This window comes from Hemitrygon akajei, chromosome 9 (genome assembly GCF_048418815.1).
Source record: "Hemitrygon akajei chromosome 9, sHemAka1.3, whole genome shotgun sequence".
Lineage (NCBI taxonomy): Eukaryota > Metazoa > Chordata > Chondrichthyes > Myliobatiformes > Dasyatidae > Hemitrygon > Hemitrygon akajei.
The window spans coordinates 115,386,409-115,414,141 of NC_133132.1; the positions used below are offsets into that span (position 1 = coordinate 115,386,409).

At 40.1% G+C, this 27,733-nt stretch overlaps 1 protein-coding gene across 1 annotated transcript; it reads right to left on the minus strand.

Moving 5' to 3' along the window:
• rnaseh1 (ribonuclease H1) lies at positions 1–27,733 on the minus strand. Its single transcript, XM_073056825.1, has 8 exons — positions 27,587–27,733; positions 23,098–23,219; positions 13,145–13,333; positions 10,760–10,859; positions 6,123–6,177; positions 3,979–4,063; positions 2,231–2,355; positions 1–969 (listed from the first exon to the last, which is right to left on the minus strand). Exons 1-8 carry the CDS (start codon positions 27,688–27,690, stop codon positions 883–885), a joined length of 867 nt encoding a protein of 288 aa, XP_072912926.1. The 5' UTR covers positions 27,691–27,733; the 3' UTR covers positions 1–882.

Here is a 27,733-nt window from a genome sequence, read left to right on the forward strand (position 1 = left end):
TGTATGTACAAAACTAAAACAGAATTTATTCAGTGTAATCTTTGTTTTACAAAACAATCATATGCATAAACTGACAGTCTTGTTCTGGCCAGCTGCGCCATCTTGAAATTAAATATCTTGCAATCAACTTGTGTGAATTGATAATGTACAGAGGCACTCCTGCACTAAAATGGACAATGCAAATGGGCATGAAAAAGTTGAGTACAATTTACATTAAGACTAAAATGACTGTACACCAATCCAGATGTTAGAAATTGCTCATTAACTGTTCAAGTCAATGCACAAAAACTAATAATGCATACCTTTTTCTTTTAGAACACCTTTGTCTAACACACTTGACACACTATTACAATGCATTATGATAAAAGGATCAAATCCCAGACATGATGCCGTCATGGAAACATTTGTTATGCAGGCACCAAGGGGATCAAGGAGGTAAAGCTGTTATTAGTTGTTACTTACCTCAAATAAACAGCAAGCGTCTCAGAAAATTAAAGAACACCCAAATACAGACATGCAGTCCAGAGAGAATGAAAAATAAATTTGTTATGCTGATTTAAAATCAACCTTCATATTTCTATCAATACATTTTATTAGCAAGAAATTGCTATGATAGCAGTGGATATTGGAAATTCAGATATGTAATCTAGAATTTGAACCAGCTGTTTGAAAATCATGGCCAGTAGATACAACAAATAGGAACTGTCAACGCAGGATGGAACAATAGGTCAAAGACTGCACGAGTGCATGGTTAAACAACTGTCAGCAATATGAAGCTTTACCGAAATAAAACAATTAAATTAATTTTGCTTGGTAAACATTTGATACACACTCATACACTGTAGAATGGTACTCTGGATAGTGCATTCTTGAGTGTGATCATCAGCATAGTGGTTTAGATGCGCCGTCCTTTGCAAGACTGTCTGCTGCTTCATTTCCTGTGAAACCAGCATGACCTGGCACATGCATCTGAAATGAAGATCAAAAGATGTATTACAGACTATATTCATATTTTAAACATTAACAACATTTACCTCATGGCGTTTCACTATTATCTTAAATCGTGTGCCAATTTATCACATGTTCTCAGGAATCTAACAGTCTCCCGCTGCATGTATGGGCAATCAGCTGCCTCAAAAGGCAGATCCTTTTGTTTCAGAAAAATAAGACTTCACCACCTGATTTTAGCATTCTGGTCACCTTCTGTACAAAATTTAACAAATAGAAGGGTGCAATGTGACAGTGGGAAAGTGCTCCTTCAACCAACTTTCAATGCAGGAAGTTGAAAATCTTATCCAGCTAATGATAAAATGATAATGACATCATGAACTAATGATGATATCAGAAAATCTGTCCCGGGACTAGCACATAAAAGTATCAACATCACCACAAATAAGGCATGAGACAGCATCTCTACTTTCAAACGTTTACACAGATTTGGTATGTCACCAAATCTTTAACAAACTTCTATAGGTGCACAGTGAAGAGCATCCTAACAGGTAGCATCACAGCCCAGTATAGAAACACCAATGCCCAGGAATGGTAAGGGCAATACAAAGTGGTAGATACAGCCAAGTCCATCACAGGCAAAGCCCTACCCTCTGCTGAATACATTTACAAGAAAGCAGCATCCATCAAAGATCTCAACATTCAGTCTATGCCATTTTCTCACTACTAGCATTGGGACGGGAGGTACAGAAGCCTTAGGACACACACCACCAGGTTAAGGAACAATTATGCTAAACCAGGCTCCTGAACAAATGTAAATAACTTCATTCACCATTACTTTAAATTGACTCTATGATTCTACAACTTGTTCAGTATTAATTTATTTTCAGTTTTGCCTTTGTTTCCACATTGGTTGGTTATCCGTCTTTGTGTTTAGCTTGTAAAATTGTTTTCATTTTTACTGTAAATGCTTGAAAAAACTAATCTAAGTATAAGGTAACATAAACATACTTTGATAATAGATTTAAATATTAACATTTCAAAAGTTAATTGAAACCTTACATAAATGTGTACAGATTGCAATCAGTTAGTTCTTCATGACTCAATTGTCAGGATTGTGGAAATTCACAATGAGTATGACAAATAATTGAGGGATGTCCAGTTTTGTTAAGTCACTTCACCCTTAAATTGAACCCACCAGGGAAGGTGATAATAGAAAGGAAAGCATTGATTTGGAATCATTTTTCTTGGGGTTTGTCCAGAGAAATTAAAAGTTGCATACCCATTCGATATTGATACCAGAAGTCAATTTGTCAAGCCTTTTGAAGTCCTGTTTGTTGATTACAGATCCTCCTGAACTAAGCTTCCAACCATTAGTCTTCCAGGATTTAATCCACTTTGTAATACCTAAAAGAACAAACTTTTATTTTAAAAAACCTTCCATGGTCTTAATGTCCCAGCACCTTTGCAGCCAGAGAATAATTTTTATAAAGTGAACACACATGCTTACTCTCACTGTGGCATGAGCAAAACCTCTCTCCCTTGTTAGTGACAGAGTGTGTGGCAGGTTGAACAGTGGTCTTCCATGTACCCTAGGTCAGAGTCTCTTTGGTGGCTTTGCTATTCCGTGAATGGTGGGTGGTGGGGGCCGCTGATGCTTTTTGCTGAGGCAGGTGGGAGAGGGAGGGTTGAAGCTTTTGCATGGGGAAGGGGCGAGCTTTGAGGTTCTAAGCTTTTCCTGTCATTCATTCTTTGGGGTTTTTCTTCTATTTAATGGATGTCTGCAAAGAGTTAGAATTTCAGGTTGTATACTGTATACATTCTGATATTAAATGGAACGATTGAAGCATTGAACGTAGCAAGAATCATGACAGCAAATTTGGTATGCAGTCCTTAGCATTAAATCAACCCAAGTGCATTTCTCATTACTCTTCCCTCGTCAGCAGAGGCAAAACATGACAACAATGCAATTAGCATTAGCAGGCCATTCAACAGCATTAGAAAGCAGCAGAAGCACAATCATGATCAAACTTCCCAAATCAGTGAAAAGCACACAGAAATTTCTATATAGTATACTTCTTTTTAATTTTTTTAATTCAATTTTCAAATTTAATTACATAGAATAATATCTACCCTCCTCCCTCCCCCATACACACCCCTACCTAAAAAAAAGGGAAAAAAGAAAGAAAGAAAGACTGCTTGGATATCCGAAGGTCTCCACATGCTCCATGGGATTCAAAATAAATTTAATTTATGTATTTGTTTCTTTCCCCAGAGGACCAACATCTTATCATTGGAGCACCTATATATACAATCCTATCTTTTGTAAATAAGGGCGCCAAACACTCAAAAATGTCTCATATTTATTCCTTAAATTATAAATAATTTTTTCAAGTGGAATACAGCTAAATATTTCATTATTCCAACGATCCATACTTAAATACGAATCAGATTTCCAAGTAACTGCAATAGTCTTTTTGGCTACTGCCAATGCGATTTTTATAAATTCTTTCTGATATTTATTCAATTTAAGTTTCGGTTTTATCCCTTCAATGTCACCTAATAAAAATAATATTGGGTTATGTGGAAGTTGTGTTCCAATAATTTGTTCCAATAAAACTCTTAAATTTATCCAAAAAGGTTGAATTTTGAAACAAGCCCAAGTAGAATGTAAGAAAGCACCAATTTCTTGATTACATCGAAAACATTGATCAGATAAGTTTGTGTTTAATCTATTTATTTTTTGCGGTGTAATATATAATTGATGTAAAAAATTATATTGTACTAATCTGAGTCAAACATTTATTGTATTTGTCATACTGTCGAGACATAGTCTTGACCAACTTGTTTCATCAATATTAATATTCAAATCCGTTTCCCACTTTTGTATTGACTTATGGATTCCTTGTTTAAGTGTCTGTTTTTGAATCAGATTATACATAAAAGTAGTAATTTTTTTAATTTTTCCTTTTTGAATTAAAGTTTCAATTCAAGTCATTTATAGTATACTAAATGAATTTAGCTACTCACCATTAATTGTAAACATGCTGTCAGTGAAAATAACCAGCTTTTCAATATTGAGTTCCTTTGCCTGTTCAATTGCCCGACAAGCAGCCTAACAAAAGAATTTTAAAAAATACAATAAATTGTTGTAGCTTATGTTTAAAATATTTAACAGATAGAGAATTTAAAGTATCATGGTTTGGTAGGGCAAGCTGAATACACAGGTAGAGCAGCAGACTTAGCCCAATATATTATGGGCATATCCCTACATAGTCCTTGTGGTACTACCTCAAGGATGAAACTTTTATCAAAGATTCCCCTCTGTCTGAGCCATGCCACTTTCTCACTGGATCCCTTCAGCCATTCAGTACTTGAACCAACCAGTACATTTCTAATCACTACAGCTTAGCAGCTCTATGACCACTATGCACTAAAATGGAATTTGTATTTTTTTAAATTTTATTTTTTGTGTAAAAATAGTGTAATTTGCTTTTCCTGTGAATAATACGCACATGCGAAGCATCTACAAGCAAGTTTTCCTTGACATCATCCTTCACCCAGGTGGCCCCCAAGGCTCTGTGCTTAGCCCACTGCTGTACACTCTGCTCACATACGAGAGCACAGCCAAACAGCCAAGTAATCACATTGTGAAGTTCGCTGATGACCTAACAGTGGTGGGGCTCATCAACAACAATAAGATGGCATACAGATAAAAGATGGAAGAGCTCAAGGCCTGGACCCTCTTCTTCAATGTTAACGAGGAAAAAAAAGGTGGTTATCAACTTCAGGAGAACTCGCACCACTCTTTACATGGGCAGCACAGTGGAAACTGCAAGCAATTTCAAACTCCTGGGAGTGCACATCTCACACAGCCTCTCATGGTTTCAAATCATACCCTATCCATTCAGAAAGCTCACCAACATCTCTATTTTTAAAAGGAGGCTGAAGTGAGCCGGACTACGCATATCTATACTCACATCCATTTACAGATGCACAGTGGCGAGCACCCTAACATGCTGCATCCCTGCATGGTATAGAAAGAGCACTGTAAAGGATAGGAAGGCTTTATAATGGGTAGTCAAAACTGTCCAACACATCACTGGCACCAGCCTGCCTGGAACACATGCACAGAAATGTGCTGGAAAACAGCCAGGAACATCATGAAAATTCCTACACACCCTGCTGATGGGCAGCTTGTACCATTCCCATCAGGGAGGCTACATAGCATATACACCAGAACCACAAGACTCAAAAACAGTTGCTTTCCCCAAGCAGTAAGACTGACTAAAACCTCATACACTTATCCACCCTTCCATCACCACTTTATCATTTCCTGTCAGAATTACTTATGTACTCCTGTGCCTTGCGTCACTTTATGGACATATAATGCATACAAGATATCCCATGTATTCATATTTTGTGTTCTTTAATCTTATTGTTCTTTTTGTGCTGCATTGGATCTGGAGTAACAATGCTTTTGTTCTCCTTTACCTTTGTGTACTGGAAATTACATTAAAGTGCTAAAGAAAAGGCAAGGTTGCTGCCCGATGCACCACAAAGCGCGGAGAAAAATAAAGCACAATGCAGAGTTTTCTTAAATGCATCATGAAGCATTTCAACATTATAGAGTCAAGTAAATTGGAGTGCGGAACAAGCTTCCAGTGCAAGTAGTGGATGCAGGTTTAATTTCAACATCTGAGAGAAATCTGGACAGGTACATCGATGGGAGGGGCATGGAAGGCAATGGTCCAGGTGCAGGTCAAAGGGACCAGGCAGATTAATGGTTTGGCATGGACTAGATAGACTTGTTTCTGTGTTATAGTGTTCTATAATCCTATGGCATTGTGCAAAGGTACATACCTACCTAAAGAGAACTATATTAAATGCAATTTACGTATTTTCAGTATGTTTATTTTTCTTAACGTTAAATGACAATTTTAATCCTCTAATTATAATTCCTAGAGTAATCATATTTAAGTTAGGTATTATTTAATTTACAAGGAATGTTGAAAAGCCCCACTGCAGGGAAATAAATGCAAACATCAAAACTTCCAGCATAATAACCTGAGCAGTGCCATGTATAACTGCTAGTCACTTAATGAAAAGTGTTATTTTTACCAGATAAGATTGTGCAACATTTTTATGTACATCTACTCACACAAAATACTCACAACTATTTCTGCTCTTTGGTTGGTTTGTCTTCCTGAAAGTCGTTCACTCAAATTTCTGATGGAAGAAAGAATAATTAGCAGGAAACAGCACTGTGCAGCTTCAGAAAACCTCATGCTGCAGAATACCGTTATATTTTCACGAGAAAGAAGAGTACTTTGCAGTGGAATCCATGGTGCGGTGCATTAAGAATCACAGGATACTGTGAAATTAAACTGGATATTATAAAATAATACTGATCACCTCTGAAGTTGTCTACATCTGGAAAGGTAGTCTTGGTTGTCAAACAAATCCAAAAATGAGTACTGTAGACTTACATGGCGAAGGTACTTGATAAAGTCCCATTTAAAAGATTAGTTAGCAAAGTTGAAACCTGATGGAATTACATGGTTTGGAGGATTATAAAACAGATGTAAAGGCAGAAAAACAAAATAACTGACTGTTGTTCTTCCAAACAAGAATGAAATTCTCATGGATCAGTGCTTGCACATGACTCAGACAAAAACTTAAATTTTGCAAAAAGCCTAAATATTTCAGGCTAATGAGACAGTAATAGCCTACAACAGCTACACAGGCTGAAGAACAGACAAGGTAAAGGCAGACAGTTGGAAAAGCCAAATATAGATTGGGTGATTAGTTTGTGGATCACCTGCTCTCAATAAGTAGGCGTGACCCTCAATTTCTTGCTATTTTAATTCATCATCATTTCATTCCCACCTGTCTGTGCCTCCTGCGCTCTCACAACAAAACCCACAGTAAATTTGAGAAATAAAAACATTGGGGGAAAATCAGCAGTGGATCCTTGCTCGAGAGGAATGCTGTTTCATTTGGCTGTATTCATATGAAGGTTGACAGACAATTAAATTTGAACTTAGAGCAGCAGCTTTAAATTCTTGAACTTTAACACTTTAGCTGACCTAACTTGAGCCCAGCACCGTATGCAATCACAAGGAAGAGATTACTTTCATAGAAAGTAAGGAGATTCAGCTTGACATTGGACACTGCCTTCTACAGAAGTACTGTTGAAAGTATCCTGACTGACTGCATCATGGTCTAGGCAAGGTAACGTGAACATGCAGGAACACACGAAGCTGCGAACACTGCCAAATATTCAGGACTGAAGTTCGCAGAAGTGCGTCCACTGCTACGAAGCCGGTCATCACTACATTTGATTCAGGAGCTAGCTAGTTGAAGGCAATTCTATTCAGCGTAGAGATGAGTAAATACCACAGAGCAGCAAGCTGAACTGGCCCATCCCTCATTTCCAGCCCTGACACCCTGATCTTTTCAATCTGGCCTGGCACTTAAATAGTCCAAACTTCAAATCATTCCTTGCTCTCAGACCTGGGTCCTGTTGCCTCGACTGGGTCTGTATCTGTCCTATCCTATTTAACCCAGCGCTGAAGCTGATCAAAGCTTGGGTTTTTCCTTGCTCTCAGGCCCTGGGCCCTGCTACCTCAACTCTGCCTTGCTTTGGTTCTGCCACATCAAATCATCTCCAAGTCCACTGCAGCAATGGCCAAATACAGTTTCATTTCCTAATCGCTGGCTTGGGATTTCCTAAAGGTTAATTTGCAGGTTGAGTGTGCGGTGAGGAAGGCAAATGCAACATTAGCATTCATTTCAAGAGGACTAGAATATAAAAGCAAGGATGTAATGCTGAGGCTTTATAAAACGTTAGTCAGACCGCAGAGCAGCTTTGGGCCCCTTATCTAATGAAGGATGCTCTGGCATTGGAGAGGGTCCCGACAGAATTCACGAGAATGATTCCAGGAATGAAAGGGTTAAAGTATGAGGTGTGCTGATGGTTCTGGAACTGTACTTCCTGGCGGTTAGAAGAATTTGTTTTGGGGGGGGGGTGGAATTTGTCATTAAAACCTATTGAAAGACGTAGATAGTAGATGTGGAAGTGGGTGTTACCTACAGTGGGGGAGTCTGGGACCAGAAGGCACAGCCTCAGGAAATAAGGACATCCCTTTAGAACAGAGGAACAATTGCTTTAGGCAGAGGGTAGTGCATCTGTAGCACTGCCATGGATGTGGACGCCAAGTCATGGGGTATATTTAAAGCAGAGCTTAACAAGTTCTTGATGAACATGAATGTCAAAGGTTATGGGGAAAAGGGAGAGAATGGAGTTGTGTGCGCGGTGGGGGAGGAATAATGAATCAGCCAAGACAGCAGACTCAATGGGCTGAATGGCCTAATTCTGCTATGCCTCATAGACTTAATAGGAATAGACCATACTTTTCCCTAATGTGAACAAATTCCATCTCAAATATCATTACCAATAATCACCCTACCACTAATCTGAAGCTCACTAGCCTGTAACTTTCTGATAACCTAAATTGCCCTTATTAAACAAAGGAAGAATATTGGTCATTCTCCAGTCTTCTGAGACTCCCTCGACGGCTGAAGTGGATACAAAATCAGGTACTGTCCTGCCTTGCTTCCCTCCAACCTGGGATAGATGCCATCAGTCATTGGGGACTTATCTACCTTAATATTCAGAGACTCAGCTTCACCTTTTTAATAATCAACATACCCCTCTCATCTCAGCACATCCACCTCCTTAGTGAATACTGATCCAAAATGCTAAAATAGTACATTGCCACTTCCTCAAGCTCAGGGCATAGATTCCCTTCTTTGTCCTTGTTTAGACCTACCTTCTTCTTAGCTACCTTTTTGTTATAAATATATTGGCATTTTTCTTTATTTTACTTGTCACGGACATTTGGAGCAACACAAACTTCTGGAGGACACATTAGGTCAGGCAGCATCTATGGAGGGAAAAATAACAGATAGCATTTCAGGTCAAAACCCTTCATCAGGAGTGCAAGAGGGCAGAAGCCATTGGGAAAACAAGCAGAGGAGCATGAGCTCATATGTGATAGGTGAATTCAGTGAGGAGAGAAGGCAGACAGATGGGTGATGAAGGGAAGGGAAAGAGGGGAGAAGCTGGGAGGTGATAGGTGAATTCAGTGAGGAGAGAAGGCAGACAGATGGGTGATGAAGGGAAGGGAAAGAGGGGAGAAGCTGGGAGGTGATAGGTGAATTCAGTGAGGAGAGAAGGCAGACAGATGGGTGATGAAGGGAAGGGAAAGAGGGGAGAAGCTGGGAGGTGATAGGTGAATTCAGTGAGGAGAGAAGGCAGACAGATGGGTGATGAAGGGAAGGGAAAGAGGGGAGAAGCTGGGAGGTGATAGGTGGAAGAGGCAAAGGGCTGAAAAAGCAAAGGACAGTACACCATGGAATAAGGGAGGAGTTAGGGAACCAGAGAGGAACGTGAAGGTGATGGTTATGAAACTGAGATGAAAAAGGAAAGAAGGGGGTAAAGTGGCCCACTGGGGTAGGGGGGGTTTGAAAAAGAGGGATGTGGTTACTCAAAATAAGAGAAATTCATGTTGAAACCATCAGGTTGGAGACTACCAATACAATACAAGATGTTGCTCCTCCAATCTGCATCCAGCCTCAACGTGACGGGAGAGCAGACCACGGTCAGATATGTCAGTGTAGAAATGGGAAGTGGAATTTAAATGGCTGGCCACTGGGAGATCCTCCTTAGGACCTTGAATGGGAGATAGAATAGGGGCAAGTGCCACATTTAGCACGATTGCAGGAATAATTGCTTGGAGGGGTATCAGTGGGGAGCAAAGAGTGGACAAGGGAGTTGTGGAGAAGGGAAGGGAGGCAAAGATGTGCCCAATGCTGGGATCATGTTGGAGATGGAGGACTTGTGGAGAATGACGTGTTGTATGCAGAGGTTTGTGGAGTGGTAGGCAAGAGCACTGGGGGGGGGGGGGGGGGGGGGAATAGAGAAGAGAGGAAAGAAAAAAAAGTTTTATCAAGGATCTTCACTCATCCACTACAACAGCTAGGATCTCCTGGTGGCTAGGCATTTTAATTCCACTTCCCATTCCCAAAATGGAATGGGAAATGGAGTTAAAACATCTGACCACCCAGGAGATCATGGCTGCTCATGGCCTCCTCCTCAGCCAACGGCCAGGTGTAGATTGGAGGAGCAATACTTCATATTCCATCCTGGTAATCTCCAACCTGTCCACATCAAGAGCAATTTCTCTAACTTCCATTCCCCTATTTCCTCCCCCTCCCACTGCCCTTCCCCCGTGGCCCATTTACCCCTTCTCCTGACGAAGGGTCTCGGCCCAAAACGTCGACAGTGCCTCTCCTTATAGATGCTGCCTGGCCTGCTATGTTCCACCAGCATTTTGTGTGTGCTGTTTTACCCCTTCTTTTTCCCCTATTAGGGCTCATGACATGGCCATCAGTTCCAAATGTTTCCCTCTGGTTCCCTTCTTCCCTTTATTCCATCATTAATTGTCTCTCCTATCCAATTCCATTTCCCTCTTCATCAATCACCTCCTAGCTTATCACATCATCACCTTAATGTCCTTGCTATCCAAGATACCCGAACCTTGCCATCGCTGTCATACACATGCGCAAATACACGTGCACACATTTCAGGTCACCAATTCTGATGAAGAGACCTGAATTGAAATGTTAAGACTTTCTCTTTCTATGGATCTCTTTGCTGTACTGTGTTTCTAACTTTTAAAAGTTTTTTTACAAACCATTAAAATTTTTAAATGAATTTTTTTTTTAAATGAAGTTCATTACTTACAGGGAGTGACCAGGACCCCAGTACACACCGATTCCTGCTCGAGATTGTTTCTTTCCATTACTTGTACAGCAGCCATCAGTATAAACCGCAACAGCATCTCCTGGACGTTAAAGCAGAAGCATTTATTTTATCCAAAGAATGTTTGATGCCTTAACAGACCAGTATTACTCAGTTTTTCCCAATATTAATGTTAAACTTCTTGAGCTAAATTCCAGCAAATTTACTGTATCAAATTAGTTGATTAGAGTGAAAACGCAATCTAAACTGAAGAGTTAAATACCAGGAAAGGTGACCCTAGCCTTGATAAAAATCATTTTAGAAATTTCTTGAATAATATGTTACAGTCTTTTCCGAAATTATGTCTAATGGACATTACGGAAATTTTTTTAGCTCTGAATCCTTGTATAATATTATAATATCCATTTATAATATGATCATGAAAATACAGCCAGAAGTAACAGAAAAAATTAAGAAGGAATGGGAAAAAGAACTTCATTGTCTTATACCCACTGAGCAGTGGGAGAAAATTTTACAATTAGTCAATTCTTCCTCTATTTGTGCTAAACATGCCCTAATACAATTTAAGGTTGTACATGGGGCTCACATGTCCAAGGATAAACTTGCTCGATTTTACTCTCATGTTAATCCAACCTGTGACAGATGTCATTCTGAAGTCGCTTCATTGACCCACATGTTTTGGTCTTGCCCTTGTTTGCAAAATTATTGGAAAGCTATTTTCGGTACTATTTCAACAGTTCTGAATATCAAATTGCAACCGCATCCTATTACTGCAATTTTCAGTTTACCAATGGTGGATAATAGTTGTTTATCCCCCTCAGCTCGACGGATGATTGCATTTGTTACATTAATGGCTAGAAGATCTATCCTATTGAACTGGAAAGAAATTAATCCTCCAACTATATTTCAGTGGTTTTCTCAAACTATCTCTTGTTTGAGCTTAGAAAAAAATTAGAAGTGTTGCCTTTGATCCTTCAGTTAAATTTGAAGAAACTTGGAGACCATTTATTCAACATTTTCATATGAGCTAAACTGACTTTTCCTAAACCTTACTTTCATTATCCTTAATTATTTGGATGGAGGTACGGAGTTATTGACGCTACTGTGTATATTTGACATAATGCAATGGCCCATGTTGGTCAGTTTTTTTTTCTTTTTTTGGGGGGGGGATTTTTTTTATTTTCTCCTTTTTTCGTAATTACTATGAGTTTGGGAGGTTATTATATATATATATATATATATGGATTATCATCTATTTGAATGTATACTTAATCTATTAATTATGTACTCTCAAAATCTGTATTCATGTTTCATTTATGTTTGTTTAAAATTAATAAAAAGATCTAAAAAGAAAAGAAGAGAAAAAAATCATTTTAAGGAGCATCTTAAGTAGATTAAAGTCTTGGTGTAGAAATTCTGCACCAAGGTCTGCTAGGTGGATGAGATCAAGAAAGCAGGATTAACAATGTTCTGCTAATGAGATTAGAGATGAGGAGACAATGAATTTAAACACAGATGAGATTTTAAATCTGAAGCATTGTATAACTAGGGGCTGCCATGATTGAGCAAGGAAAAGTTTGATACTGAGGTCAATTATATTTGGTGGGGTATTTAAAGCAGGCACTGTTTCAAGATTTCATCTACTTACACATTTAACAAATGATAAAGAAAATTAATTTCAAATAAATTAAACTGCCATGAACAGCTCATAGGTTTTAAAATTATAGCACTGCTGAACGAACAAACGGACAGTTATTGCCGTCAAGTGCCAGTTTATGGGTACACGTCTGCACCAATCAAAAATGAACTCAGGCTGACGGGACAAAACACATAACTGAAGAATTTTGTATTTCGTGGTCACTTAAGATCACAGTAAAACAAGAGACAATTGTATACATTTAGTATCCCAGTCTTACCAAAAGATTAAAAACATTTCTACTTCCACTTCCATCTATTTTCCAATTGCTTTAATATTCTGCATCTAAAAGTAGTCACTAAATTTATTCTCTCTACCTGCTTACAACCATCAACTCTAATTTCAGCTTCATAACAAAGGGAAAAAGTACTAATATTTACAATGTTTTAACTGGCAAACTGGTAATAACATCAATACCTTTTGTTTCCCAAAGTAGTTCACTAGTCACTCAAACAGAAAATATTGAAACAAACTGCAAATAATGGAAAGCAATAAATATGCATGAATATATCATCTCATTTTCAATATTCACATTGGTAAATGGAACTTGAACATTTATTTTCTTAGAATTTTAACATTAACATAGTAAAAGATAACATCTAATCAAAGAAACAACTTTAATATCATGTATACATGACCAATACAACAAAGTACACAATACATTTACCTACCCACATATGTGAATTTACGTTCTGAGTCAATGAATGGTTTTGTACTTTTGAACCTTTTGCTGCATGGCTCATCCTCATTGTCGTCGTCGTCATCATCATCGTCATCATCAGACAAATCAAGCAAATGTTTAAGCCCACCACAGTTCTGTTGTTCAGACTCATCAGCAGACTTCCTTTGGCCACCGCATTCTAAAAGTTTCAAATAAATGATCAGCTTTTTAGAAGCCAAGGAAAGGATGTACATTTCAAAATGTGATTCTCCAGAAATACAATTCAGTTGTAAGATAGAAATAAGATTCGGAATAGTGATAATTAATGGCATAAAATATAAACAGCAGATCGCACCATTTTAAGGATGTTTACAGAAAACGAAAGTAGTAATCAAAGTGTACACTAGAGTACTTACAGCCATGCCTCAACTCCCATTTTAATATCATGAAGCAAAGAAAAGGAAGTGAATTACAAAATATTGTGGATCAAAGAAGATAGACTCCAAGCTCAAGCAAGCAAACTTTATCCATGATTTCAGGAGTACTATATCTCAGACTGAAAAGGCAAGATGTGATTGAAACAAAAGTCTGAGCTCAACTTTCTGGTATCTATGCAGCAACCATATGCCACATCACCAGTCCTAGATTTGATTAACTGTGGAATGGCACTATTGCTTCTATATTAGAGACGATAAATAGTCTCCTAAATGTCACTAATGTATCTGCTTCTAACACTAGCCTGGCAGTGCATTCCAGAAACTTACTCTTTAAAAAAAAACCTACCTCTGACACTCCCTCCACCCCCGCCCGTACGTTCCTTCAATCACCTTAAATTATGGCTTCCTTTATCAGCCATTGCCACAGTGGGGAAAAGGTGCTGGCTGTCCAATCTAAAACAAACATCTTATCTTATATACGTCTATCAAGTCATCTCTCACCATCCTTCACTCCAAAGTGAAAAGCCTCATAATAAATGCTCTCTAATCCAAATATCCTGGCAAACCTCCTCTGCATTCACAACCTTCCAATAATGAGGCGGCCAGTACCGAACACTGATCTAACCAGAAATTTAAAGAGCTGCAATATAATCTTCTGTATCTTGAACTTAATCCCCCCCATCTAAATGAAAACAAACACACACCTTCTTAACAACCCTATTAACTTGCACCCCAATATCCCTCAGTTCCTCTACATTGCTAAGAACTCTATTTTGCTCAGAAATCCTGTACTCTGCCTTCTTGTTCAACCTTTCTGAAATGAATCACTTCACACTTTTCCAGATGAAACACCATCTGCCACTTCTCAGCCTAGCTCTACATCCTATCAATGTCCCATTGTAAACTACAACAACCTCCATGTCATCTGCAAACTTACTAACCCACACATCTACTCCCTCATCCCAGCCATATACGCAAATCTCAGTGAGCAGGGGTCCCAAAACAGACCCTTGTGTAACAACAAACATCATGGATGTCCCACAACCAGGTTTCCACTGATTTTCTGAATGTGCCTAAAATGGGTAACTTGTTGAATACCCTACTAAAATTCCATATACACTACATACGTCAATTTGTTTTGTCACTTCCTTGAAGTCGTTAATCAGGCTTGAGAGGCACAAACTGACCCTAGCAGAGGCATGTTGACTATACCTAATCAGACTATGCTTTTCCAAATGCTCATACATCTCGTTCTCCAATAGTTTGCCCACTCACTGGTATACAATTCCCAGGATTATCCCTTCCCTGAACAATTTAACATATGACACCCTCTAATCTTCTGGTACTGCTCCCATGCCCATGCAAAGATAATCACCAAAGGCACAGCAATCTCTGCCCTCACTTCCTGTAGTAACCTGGGTAGATCCTGTCCCACCCTATGATATTATCCTAAGAATACGTACACGACGCTGGAAGAACTCAGGAGGTCAGGCTTGGGGGGGGGGGGGGGGGGGGGAAGAGAGGGCCGAAGCCCTGTAATAGAGATAGGGGAGGGGAAAGGGCTAGAGGCACCAGGTGGAGAACCAATCAGAGGAAGGCTTTGGCCCTCTCTTCCCCCCCCCCCATTTCTGATGAAGGGTCTCGGCCCAAAACGTTGGCTACTCTTTTCTCATGGATCCTGCCTGACCTGCTGAGTTCTTCCAGCGTCGTGTACGTATTCTTTGATCCACAGCATCTGCAGTTGTATTTTTGTGTTTTGATATTATCCTAATGTTTTTTCAGAAGTTTCAGACATCCTCTTTCTTAAACTTGACATGTTCCAGCATAATAACTTGCTGTACGCTGATCTCACTATTGGCAAGGTCCCTCTCACTGCTGAATACTGAAGCAAAGTATTCATTGAGCACCTTCCCTACCTCCTCCAACTTCATGCACATTTCCTCTTACCCATAATTGGTCCGACCCTCACTCTAGTAATCCAACTTTTCTTCACATACATGTTGAACACCTTGGGGTTTTTTCCTTGATCCAACTTGTCAATCCTTTGCCCTTCTAGTTCTAAGTCCCTTCTTCAGGTCCTTATTGGCTACTGTGTAACTCTCCAGAGCCCGATCTGATCCTTGCTTCCTAAACCTTAAGTATGCTTCCTTCTTCCTCCTAACTAGATGTTCCACATCTCATCAACCATGGTTCTTTCACACTACCAGCCTTTTTGATGCCTCAATGGGACAAAGCCATCTAGAATCCCATGCAAGTGCAGCCTTAATAATCTAAAAATTTCCATTGTACATTTCCCGGAGTACATCTGTTCCAAATTTATGGCAAGTTTCTAACTAATAGCATTATAATTCACCCACTCCCCAACCCAGTTAAATACTTTCCAATACCATCTGCTTCTATCCTTGTCCAAGGTTATGCTAAAAGTCAGGGAGTTGTGGTCACTGTCTCCCACATGCTTACCCACCAAGAGGTTCTATCACCTGACCAGGTTTATCACATGGTACTAGATCCAGTAATGGCTTCTCCTCTGATCAGCATGTTCACAAATTGTGTTAGGAAGCTTTTGTGGACACACCAAACAAATTCTGCTTTATTAGTAATGATTTTTATTTATAAATACCAGATTTATGTTAAAATTAGTTTTAAAAACTGGAGCAAATTAAACAAGCTAAATTAAATGATCTCCATGTATCCCATAGCTTGATTCATTCAAATGATAGATATAGATATATAGGTCAGATCAAAATATTATTCTTTACAAAAATCACTTTTATCAAAAGCTTTGTAATAATCAGAAGAATATGCAAGGCATATTCCAATATCTATATCTGTGGATTAATGCTCCCATCATCCCATTTAAGCTTTGTCTTCTCAAATTCTGAGTCATACAATATAGAGCCTCCACATACTAATAAAGAATCTTCGTCTAAACCATCTATTTACTCAAGATAATTAATGAGCAGCACTCAGAATATATACATGATTATGTCCCGCAACTACAATTTAAAACTTTGGAAAATTAAGTTAAACTGAATTTAAGGATTTTTTTCCAAATCTCTTGTATTTTCTTATTTTTCAAACTGTAGACGACTTACATTTTTCTTTTATTTACCAAAAATGTATCAGTTAATGCTGCCAGCATACACTCAGTAGCCATTTTATTAGGTACACCTCATTAATGCAAATATCAAATCAGCCAATCATGTGGCAGCAACTCGATGCACAAAAACATGCAGACACAATCAAAAGGTTCAGTTGTACAAACCAAACGAACAGGAAAGAAATGTGATTTATATAACTTTAACAATGGAATGATTGTTGGTGCCACACGGGATGGCTGAGTATCTCAAAAATTGTTGATCATCTGGGATTTTCCATGCATAATAGCCTCTAGAACAGGGGTCAGCAACCTTTTCGCCTCTGTGGGCCGGATTGCACATTAATGAGCGGACGGTGGGCCAGATAAATGCCATAAAAAACATGAGATATGGGAATTATCCATTTAAATACATCATTATGTTTTGCCTCAAATTAATGAATAATGCATGCTACAAAATCATTTGTGCTTAACCAAGGATGCCAATTAGTAATCAAAGAACTCAGTTTAGTTGCAATTTAATTTAATTAAGGCATCTTTTGAATCTATTAAAAGGAGACAAAGAATCTTTAAACATAAAATGTATGAACATGATGCATTGAATGGTGGTAAATTAATAATAAAAAAGAAAATTTTAATGCAAACAGTTGATAAATTAATGTGAAACTTGTTGCTGTTTGTTGCTTGAAAGCTTCTCGATATTGGGTCAGACTTGTTGATGCCAAAAGCAAGACATTACCCAGATGGGCATCAGTCAATCTTGCTCTCAAATGGTTGTTGGTGCGCTTCATTTTTGAAAATAATTGCTCACACAGATAAGTGCTGCCAAACAATGATGCCATCTTTTTTGCATGGTCCACTAAGTTAGGATACTTCCCACTTGGATGAATATATTTTCTATAGAAGCCAAACACTGACACATCTTCAGAATGAAATTTTGATCTCAATATGTCGTCACAGTGCATTTCAATCAATTCCATTTGAAGAATTTCTGATGCAGTGTCCACTTCCACATCAAATGGAGTAGCAACAGCTTGAACTCATTTGCATGCAAGCAAAAATCAGCAAAACGAGATGAAAACTCTCTTCTCGATTCTTGGACGATATTCACAAAAATGCCTGCATCTTGAGCTTTACTTTTTTTTGAAAAATGGGAAAATGTGCACAATTTCCCTTTTGAAGCTGGTACTCCCACAATTTTTAACATCTGCTGACATTGCTGCAACTTGCCGTATGATCGTTCTTGCTGACAGATGCAAATAAAGATTTCTTTTCAGGACAATATCCACCACTGCCAGTAAACATTCTTTGACAAGCTCTGCATCTGTAAAAGGCTTCATTTTTTCTGCAATATGTTTTGAGACTTCGTAGCTGGCATGGGTATTTCCTTCACTTTCACTGCTTTTCTTGGCAAAATATGACATTTGTTTTCCAAAACTAGCTTTCATTCACTCAACTTCATCTTTTCTTGCTTGCCCAGTAAACTTGCTAGAATTTCCACTATGGCGGGTCTCATAATGTCACCTGATATTTGCCACCTTCTTCACAGCAAGATTTTCTAGGCAAATGAGACAAACTGGTTTCCCAGCTTGCTCAGTGAAGAAGTAATCTAGTGTCCAAGTGTCTTGGAAATTTCAGCACTCAGTGTCAATCTTCCTGCTTTTGCATTCATTGCCATTGGAATTTTTTTTCTTTGATTTTATTTCGAAACGTGAGTTATTCAACAAGTATCATAGCACATGTAAATATCTGGATATTTAGCGTGGTTTCTTGTTAAAACAGTGACACTGTTTCTGTTTACAAATTTGAACAATCCCATCTGAAAAACTGCGCATGCAGAGTGTATCTAATACATATGAATAAGTAAGTCTGCCTTCCCGTAATTCTTATATACCAGTGGAAAATTATTTCCACTTCTTGCAAGCCATGAATCCAACCTAAAAAATGGACTTTTGCTACTTCAACACACACAAACTGATGGAGGAGCTCAGCAGACCAGGCAGCATCGATGGGAAAAAGTACAGTTGATGTTTTGGGCTGAAACTCTTTGGCATGACTTGAGGGGAAAAAAGCCGAGGAGCAGATTTAAAAAGGTGGGAGGAAGGGGAGAGAGAACCACCAGGTGATAGGTGAAACCTGGAGGGGGAGGGATGAAGCAAGAGCTGGGAAGCTGATTAATGAAAGAGACAAAGGCCATGGAAGAAAGAAAAAGGGGGTGGGGCGGTGGAGCACCGGAGGGGGGTGATGGGCAAGCAAGGAGATGAGGTGAGAGGAAAATGGAGAAGTAGAGGGGCATGACCAAAAGTTTGAGAAATTGATGTTTATGCCATCAGGTTGGAGGCTAGCCAAACGATGGCGTTGTTCCTCCAACCGATGTGTAGCCTCATCACAACAGTGGAGGAACCCATGGATGGACACACCGTAATGGGAATCGGAAGTGGAATTAAAATTGGTGACCACTGAGAGATCCCGCTTGTTCTGGTGGACAAAGCATGGATGCTCGGCGAAGCAATCTCCCAATCCACGTCGGGTCTCACTGCTATACGGGAGGCCACACCGGGAGAACTGAACACAGTAAATGACCCCAACTGACTCACAGGTGAAGAGCCGCCTCATCTGGAAGGACTATTTAGGGTCTTGAATGGTAGTGAGGGAGGTTGGTTTGTTTGTTTTTTTTTTTAAAAAGTGTGTCGCACCAGACAGTCAGCCATTCTTGTCAGGCGTGTGGTGTCAGGATTGGTCTCCTTTCAGATTAACTGGGTCATGATGTGAATGTTCCTGACTCGACCCTTTTTTTCTTTTTACGAGGCCGAGTGGCTAGCTTGACGCTCAACCCAGCCCGGATGGAAAGCCTGCTCGGGGGTGACCCGACTTGGATTAGAACTCGGGAGCCTTCGCTCCAGAGTCCGGCGCCGATGCCATTACGCCACCAGCTGGCCATGAGGGAGGTGGTGTAGGGGCAGGTGTAGCACTTATTCTGCTTTCAAGGTGTCACGTCGGAAGCAATCCCTGTGAAAGGATATGCTTGGTGGTGGGATCCTGTTGGAGGTGGCAGAAGTTTTGGAGAATTATGTGCTGGATGTGGAGGCTGGTGAGGTGGTAGGTGAGGACAAGATCCCTCATAGGGTAGAGAGGATGGGGCAAGAGCAGACATGCAAGAAATAGAAGGATGTGGTTGAGGGCAGTGTTGATGGTGGAGGAAGGGAAGCCCTTTCCTTTAAAAAAAAGTAAGATATCTGCTTTGTTCTAGAATGAAAAGCTTCATCCTGAGAGCAAATGCAATGGAGACAGAGTAATTGGGAAAGGTGACAGACCGTGGGTTTGTAACAGACATCGGTGGATATGCTGTCTCCAGAGATAGACAGTGAAATCGAGGAAGGGAAAGGAGATATTGGAAATGGATCAGGTAAATTTGAGGGCAGGGTGGAGGTTGAAGGCAAAGTGGATGAAGTTGATGAGTTCAGCTTGGGTGCAGGAAGCAGCACCAATGCAGTCGTCGATGTAGATAAGAAAAGTGTGGGACAGTCACCAGTGTAGGCTTAGAACATTCACTGTTCCACATAGCTGCCAAACAGGCAGGCATAGCTGGGATCCATGCAAGTGCCCTGTTGTTTGAAGGAAGTGGGAGATAATGGAAAAGCTACTTCTATCAATACAAAATACACTTTCCAGATCTTTGCAATGTAATCTTCAACTTTTCTTGTCTACAGTAATTTGTAAAACCATACAAGGCCCACTTTTCCTTTATTTATTGAAAAGGTTTGTGTTATTCAATGCTACTTCACAGATGGCAGTAAAAGGATGTTTCAGAATACCCTGCAGAACCTGCTGCTGTAGGTTGTAAACAAGTATCAACAATGAGACAGGTTTGAGATTTTACATTTTAAGGAACGGTTATAATTTTTATAAAAGCTATGAGGCTATTATACTTTGACAGTGCTTTTCAGGTAAAACAGAATCATACTTGTTTCTGAAATTGAAATGTTGTATCAAACTTGACATACTTTGAACAGAAAGCATATTAGTCTTAAAGCTGATTTTCTTTGTGTGACAATATAATCCAATTTAATGTCAAAACAGTCACGTTCACCACACGATAAAAAAAAAGCATTTAGTTTCTGACCCTTCAAGATTTCTGAAATAACTAAAAAAAAAGCTGAGTCAGAGTACAGAAAGGCGATAGGTCTACAGACAGGAGAGAGGTGGTTTGTAAATCTGGTGGCAGCAATGGATGTTGGGACTGGTGAAGGTGAAGTGCTGTGGCAAGGGTGTGGGACATTTGGCAGATAAGGAGTGCCAGGGGAGGGGTGGCAGAGGTGCAGACACACACAGCCCTGAAACACCCCAGGCAAGATCATGCAATTGACTTATTGATCACTACAAAATATCTCTCTGGTGTTCCCAGCCCTTCCCCCAACTTAATTTCCCCTCTCCCTCTCTTCCCTCTCAGTCCACAACAAAGACCCATGTCAAAATCAGGTTTATCACCCATGCCACAAAATTTATTTGTGGCTGCAGTACAGTGCAATGCATAAAACTACACTACTGTGTAAAAGCCTTGGGTACATATACACACCCAAGACTTTTGCAAGTACTGTACAGAAAGAAAAAAAATAAGTAGACAAGCAATAATCATCAAGAACATGAGATAAGGAGTCCTTGAAATTGAGTCCATAGGTTACGGGAATAGTTCACCATTGGGGTGAGTGAAGTTATTCCCTCTGGTTCAAAAGCCTGATGGTTGAGGGGTAATAACTGTTCCTAAAGCTGGTAGTGTGGGTCCTGGGATCTATACTTCCTTCCTGATGGCAGCAGCAAGACTGAGATGGTAAGGGTCCTTGATAATGGATGCTGCTCCCCTGTGACAGCACTGATTGTAAATGTGCTCATTGATGGGGAGGGACAGACTGGGCTATATCCACTAATTTTTGTATGCTTTTTTGTTCAAGGGCATTAGTGTTTCCATACCAGGCCATGATGCAACCAGTCAGTATGTTCTCCACCACACATCTTTAGTAGCTTGTGAAAGTTTTAGTTGACATGCTGCATGTACAGTATTTGTTTTTTGCACTTTTTTAAAAATCTATTGAATATAAGTAATAGATTTACTTATTTATTATTATGTTTTTTTTGTTTTTTTTCTCTCTCTGCTAGATTATATATTGCTTTGAACTGCTGCTGCTAAGTTAATAAATTTCACGCACAACATGCTGAAGGAACTCAGCAGGTCAGGCAGCATCCGTGGAAACGAGCAGTCAACGTTTTGGGCCAAGACCAGGACAAAGGGTCTCGGCCCGAAACATTGACTGCTCATTTCCACGGATGCTGCCCGACCTGCTGAGTTCCTCCAGCGTGTTCTGCGTGTTGCTTTGACCCCAGCATCTGCAGTGTACTTTGTGTTTAATAAATTTCACGTCACAAACTTCTGATGTCCACAAACTTCTAAAGTAGAGGTGCTGCCACCTAATGGCACCTGCGTGCTGGATCCAGGCCGATCCTCTGAAATGATAATGCCAAGGAATTTAAAGTTACTGACACTCTTCATTTCTGATTCCCTGATGAGGCCTGGCTCACGGACCTCCAGTTTCCTCATCGTGTAGTCAATAATCAACTCTTTGGCTTTGCTCACCTTGAGAGAGAGGTTGTTGTGTGGAACCATTCAGTCAGATTTTCAATCACCATCCTTTATGCTGATTCATCACTACCTTTGATTTGGCCAACAACAGAGGGATCATTAGCAAACTTAAATATGATATCAGTGCTGTGTTTAGCGTCAAAGTCACAAGTATAAAGCAAGCAGACAGGGGGCTAAGCACTTGTACTGATGGAAATTGTGGTTGTTCGAATTGTTACCAATCCAAAATGACTGGGTTCTGCAAGTGAGAATATTGAATATCCAATTGCAAAGGGAGATATCGAGACCCAGGTCTTGGAATTTATTGATTAGTTTTGAGGGGATGATAGTAATGAATGCAGAGCTGTAGGCAGTGAAGTGCATCCTGATGTATGCATTTTCATTGTCCAGATGTTCCAGGGTTGAGGAAGAGCCAATGAAAAAGCACCTGCTTTTGACCTGTTGTGACAGTAGGCAAACTGGAGTAGATCCACATCACTGCTCAGGCAGGAGTTGATTACACACATCAGCTACCCTCTCAACTTAAATGTTATAATAATGCACGACTTAACTCACATGATTTCACACTCCTGTATTTACTTCTGTCACAAGTTTTGCTAAGCTGCAATTTTTATTCCTCATACTCTCCCTAATCCCTCACTATTTGCAATTTACCCATTTAAAAAGCCAATACATTAAGAATAAAAATCTATGTGTTCACCCAAAGAACAATGTCAGTTTCTTATATTCTTCTACAGTATTGGCAATACAGTATTTACATCCATTTATTATGCAACTCAAATATCATACTTTACCTGATAATGCAGTTTGTGAATTTATAGCTACAGTTCCTACAAAAGCCCATGCATCATCTTCTGTTGCAAACTTCTTGAAAATGGCATTAGGAAATCTGTCAACTTGCTTTTTACATTCATCCCTAGAAGAGAATATATCTAATTTCAGAAAAAAATGTAATATGCTTTATTCTTCAATAATGATTAATTGGAGCAAACAAAACGAAACAGTACAAATTAGAAATCAATTGACTCATCGTCAGAACTTTCCAAAAATTTTCCTCCCATTTAATTCTCCCGATTAATCTTTGTATGCATCCACAATGTACAGCGAAATGTCTTCCCCCCCCCCCCCCCCGCACAATCAAGTCCACTTCTTTCAAATGAAGCTCTTGCATTCAATGGATATTGCCAATATTGCAGGAAAGGTTTTCTTCTGATGACTCTTCCATTGAGGTCATATTTGTGCACGTGTCACTGCACAGTAGAACAGTGCACCACCACTCCAGTCTGCTAAATCTTCCTGAGGGTCTTTTGCAGTCAAACAGAGGTTTTGATTTGCCTTTCTAGAAATCCTACGAGCAGTTCTCTCGGAAAGTTTTCTTGGTCTTCCAGACCTCAACTTGACCTCCACCGTTCCTGTTAACTGCCATTTCTTAATTACATTACGAACTGAGGAAACTGCTACCTGAAAACGCTGTGCTATCTTCCTGTAGCCTTCTCCTGCTTTGTGGGCATCATTTACTTTAATTTTCAGAGTGCTAGGCAGTTACTTAGAGGAGCCCATGGCTGCTGATTGTTGGGACAAGGTTTGAGGAGTCAGGGTATTTATAAAGCTTTGAATTTTGCATCACCTGGCCTTTCTTAACGATGACTGTGAACAAGCCATAGCCCTAACAAGCTAATTAAGGTCTGAGACCTTGGTAAAAGTTATCTGAGAGCTCAAATCTCTTGGGGTGCCCAACTTTTGCCTGGTGCTCCTTTCCTATTTTTCACTCTAAAATTGTACAAAACAAAAATAATACTCTAATCTTGCTTAAAATGTAGAAAAGAATGTTTCATCTTTAACTTTATAACTTTTGGAGATCAGTTCATCTTCTACTCACTTAACTATTCACAGTAACAGAAATTTTGACCAGGGGTGCCCAAACTTTTGCATGTCACTGTATGTCACCATATACTACAATGAGATACAAGAGAAATTCTACAGATGCTGGAAATCCAAGCAACATACACAAAATGCTGGAGACGCCAGGCAGCATCTATGGAAAAGAATACAGTTGACATTTCAGGCAAAGACCCTTCAGCAGGACTCTACAATGAAATTCATTTACTTCTGGGCATTCACAGTAAATGCAAAGAACAATAGAATCAATAGAAACTGCACACAAGATGAACAATATGCAAAACACAAAAAACTGCAAACACAGAAAGAAAAATAATAATAAATAAAGCAATAACCATGAGAACATGAGATGACAAGTCTTTGAAAGTGTCTCCAGAAGTTATGGGAACAGCTCAGTGTTGGGGTGAGGGGAGCAAAGCTAGTTCAAGAGCCTGATGGTTGAGGGGTAATAACTGTATCCAAACCTGGTCGAGTGAGTCCCAAGGCTCCTGTTAATTTTTCCTGATAGGATTAGCAAGAAGAAAGCATGGCCTGAATGGTGGGGGGGATCCTTGAGGATGGATGCTGCTTTCTTGCAATACAGCTTCTTGTAAATGTGCTCACTGGAGGAGAGGGCACTGGGAGATATCTGATACTTTTTGCAGGCTTTTTCATTCAAGGGCATTGCTGTTTCCATACCAGGCTGTGATGCAACTTATCAGTACACTCTCCGCCACCATGCCTCTAATGCACATCAGAATCAGATTTATTATCACTGGCATGTGCTGTGAAATTTGTTAACTTAGCAGCAGCAGTTCAAAGCAATACATAATATAGAAGAAAAAGTAATAAAATAATAAATAATTATATCAATTACAGTATACATATATTGAATAGTAAAAATGTGCAAAAAATAGAAATATATATTTTAAAAGTGAGGTAGTGTTCAAGGGTTCAATGTCCACCTAGGAATCGAAAGGCAGGGAAGAAGCTGTTCCTGAATTGCCTTCAGGCTTCTGTACTTTCTACCTGATGGTAACAGTGAGGAAAGTGCATGCCCTAGATGCTGGAGGACCTTAATAATGGATGCTACCTTTCTGAGACACAGTTCCTTGACAATCTCTTAGGTACTTCATATGCTCGTACGCAAGATGGAGCTGACTAAATTTACAAAACTCTGCAGCTTCTTTCAGTCCTGTGCAGTAGCAGCCCCACCCCTGTACCAAATAGTGATGCAGCCTGCCAGAATGCTCTCTATAGAATAAATCTATAGAAGTTTGAGTATACTTGTTGACATATCAAATCTCTTCAAATTCCTAATGAAGTATTGCCGCTGTCTTGCCTTCTTTACAACTGCATCAATATGTTGGGACCCAGTTAGGTCTTCAGAGAAATAGACACCCAGGGACTTGAAACTGCTCACTCTCTTCATTTCTGATCGCTCTGTGAGGATTGGTATATGTTCCTTCATCTTACCCTTCCTGAAGTCCACAATCAGCTCTTTCATATTACTGACATTGAGTGCCAGGTAGTTGCTGTGACACCACTCTACTAGTTGGCATATCTTGCTCCTGTATGCCCTCTCAACTCCATCTGAGATTCTACCAACAATGGTTGTATCATCAGTAAATTTATAGATGGTATTTGAGCTATGCCTAGCCACACAGTCATGGGTATAGAGAGAGTAGAGCAATGGGCTAACCACATTCCCCTGAGGTGCACCAGTGTTGAGCGTCAACAAGGAGATGTTAAGACCATATGATATAGGAGAAGTAGGCCATTCAGCCCATTGAGTCCACTCCACCATTCAAACATGGGCTAATCCAATTCTTCCAGTCATCCCAACTCCCTGCCTTCTCCCCATACCTTTTGATGCCCTGGCTAATCAAGAACCTATCTATCTCTGTCTTAAATACACCCAATGACCTGCCCTCCACAGCCACTCGTGGCAACAAATTCCACAGATTTACCACCCTCTGACTAAAGTAATTTCTCCACCTCTTTGTTCTAAATGGACGTTCTTCAATCCTGAAGTTGTGCCCTCTTGTCCTAGACAGCCCTACCATGGGAAATAACTTCGCCAAATCTGATCTGTTCAGACCTTTTAACATTAGGATTGTTTTGATGAGACACCCACCCCCAAACTCCAGGGAATACAGCCCAAGAGCTACCAGACATTCCTCATAAAGTAACCCTTTCATTGTTGGAATCATTCTTGTGAATCTTCTCTGAACCCTCTCCAATGTCTTCCTAAAATAAGGAGCCCAAAACTGCACACAATACTCCAAGTGTGGTCTCACGAGTGCCTTATAGAGCCTCAACATCACATCCCTGCTATTATATTCTATACCTCTAGAAATTAATGCCAACATGGCATTCACCTTCTCTACCACCGACTCAACCTGGAGGTTAACCCTTCGGGTATCCTGCACAAGGACTCCCAAGTCCCTTTGAATCTCTGCATTTTGAATTCTCTTCCCATCTAAATAATTGTCTGCCCATTTATTTCTTCCACCAAAGTGCATGACCATATACTTTCCAACATTGTACTTCATTTGCCACTTCTTTGCCCAATCTCCTAAGCTATCTACGTCTCTCAGCAGGCTCTCTGTTTCCTCAACACTATCGCACAAACTGTGGTCTTCCGGTTAGGAAGTCGAGGATCCAATTGCAGAGGGAGGTACAGAGGCACAGGTTCTGAAACTTCTCAATCAGGATTGTGGGAATGATGATGCTAAATGCTGAGCTATGATGAACAGCATGCTGACATAGGTGTTTATGTGATTCACCTTACAGCACATTGGCAACTCTCTGGACCTGTTTGATCAACACAGTGACAACAATGATTGACAAATGTTCAAACAACTCCTGCATTCAGGACAGGCTGTTTTCTTTGCTAAAAAAAAAACCTGATTATCTTGAACTCCCCGAAATATCCTAATTTCCCCAAGAGGTGTGAATTTGTGACTATCTCCTCTCCACTAAGTTTTGGATGTATTTCTACTGAAATTCTAAGGCTTTATGAGGTTGGCAAGCAACAACTACCGGTTATTGGTATGCAACACTTTTCATCTTACCCTCTCACATGATCGAAGTATTCCAGGTTTGACCATAATCCCTACTTCAATTTTCCCGGTGAACACCGAGTGGGAACATGCCTCCAACCAATACACCTATTCCGACATGACCAGGCCACGCAATCCAACCTCACCCCAATCCAATAAGACCCACAGACTCAGACTGCGAGCAAAACGACCCCACCGACTTTGTATCTGAACCCACAACCTGCAGAGGCACACTCGACAAAGGCTGAAGTACCTACTTCCGAGCCAGAGCGGAGGGGGAAGGGAGGGGGAAGTGGAGTGTACCGCGGAATCCCTGGCTGACCCCGGTCCCCACACTCACCAAGTCTCATACACCCCGGGGTTCCTCCCTGCCCGCACCGCATAGTAAAACCGACCCTTCATTCGACAGATGAGCGCTACAGCCAAGCCGCCCAACTTCCACATCCGGCCGTGCGCCCCGCCCCGCCGCTGATTGGCTGCCGGGAGC

Coding starts and splice junctions, on each gene's coding strand:
- rnaseh1 (XM_073056825.1), bottom strand. CDS start 27,690: ATGTGGAAGTTGGGCGGCTTGGCTGTAGCGCTCATCTGTCGAATGAAG. Junction 10,860..13,144: donor ACGTAAATTCACATATGTGG/GTAGGTAAATGT, acceptor TTTAACGTCCAG/GAGATGCTGTTGCGGTTTAT. Junction 4,064..6,122: donor ACCAAAGAGCAGAAATAGTT/GTGAGTATTTTG, acceptor TTCTTTTGTTAG/GCTGCTTGTCGGGCAATTGA.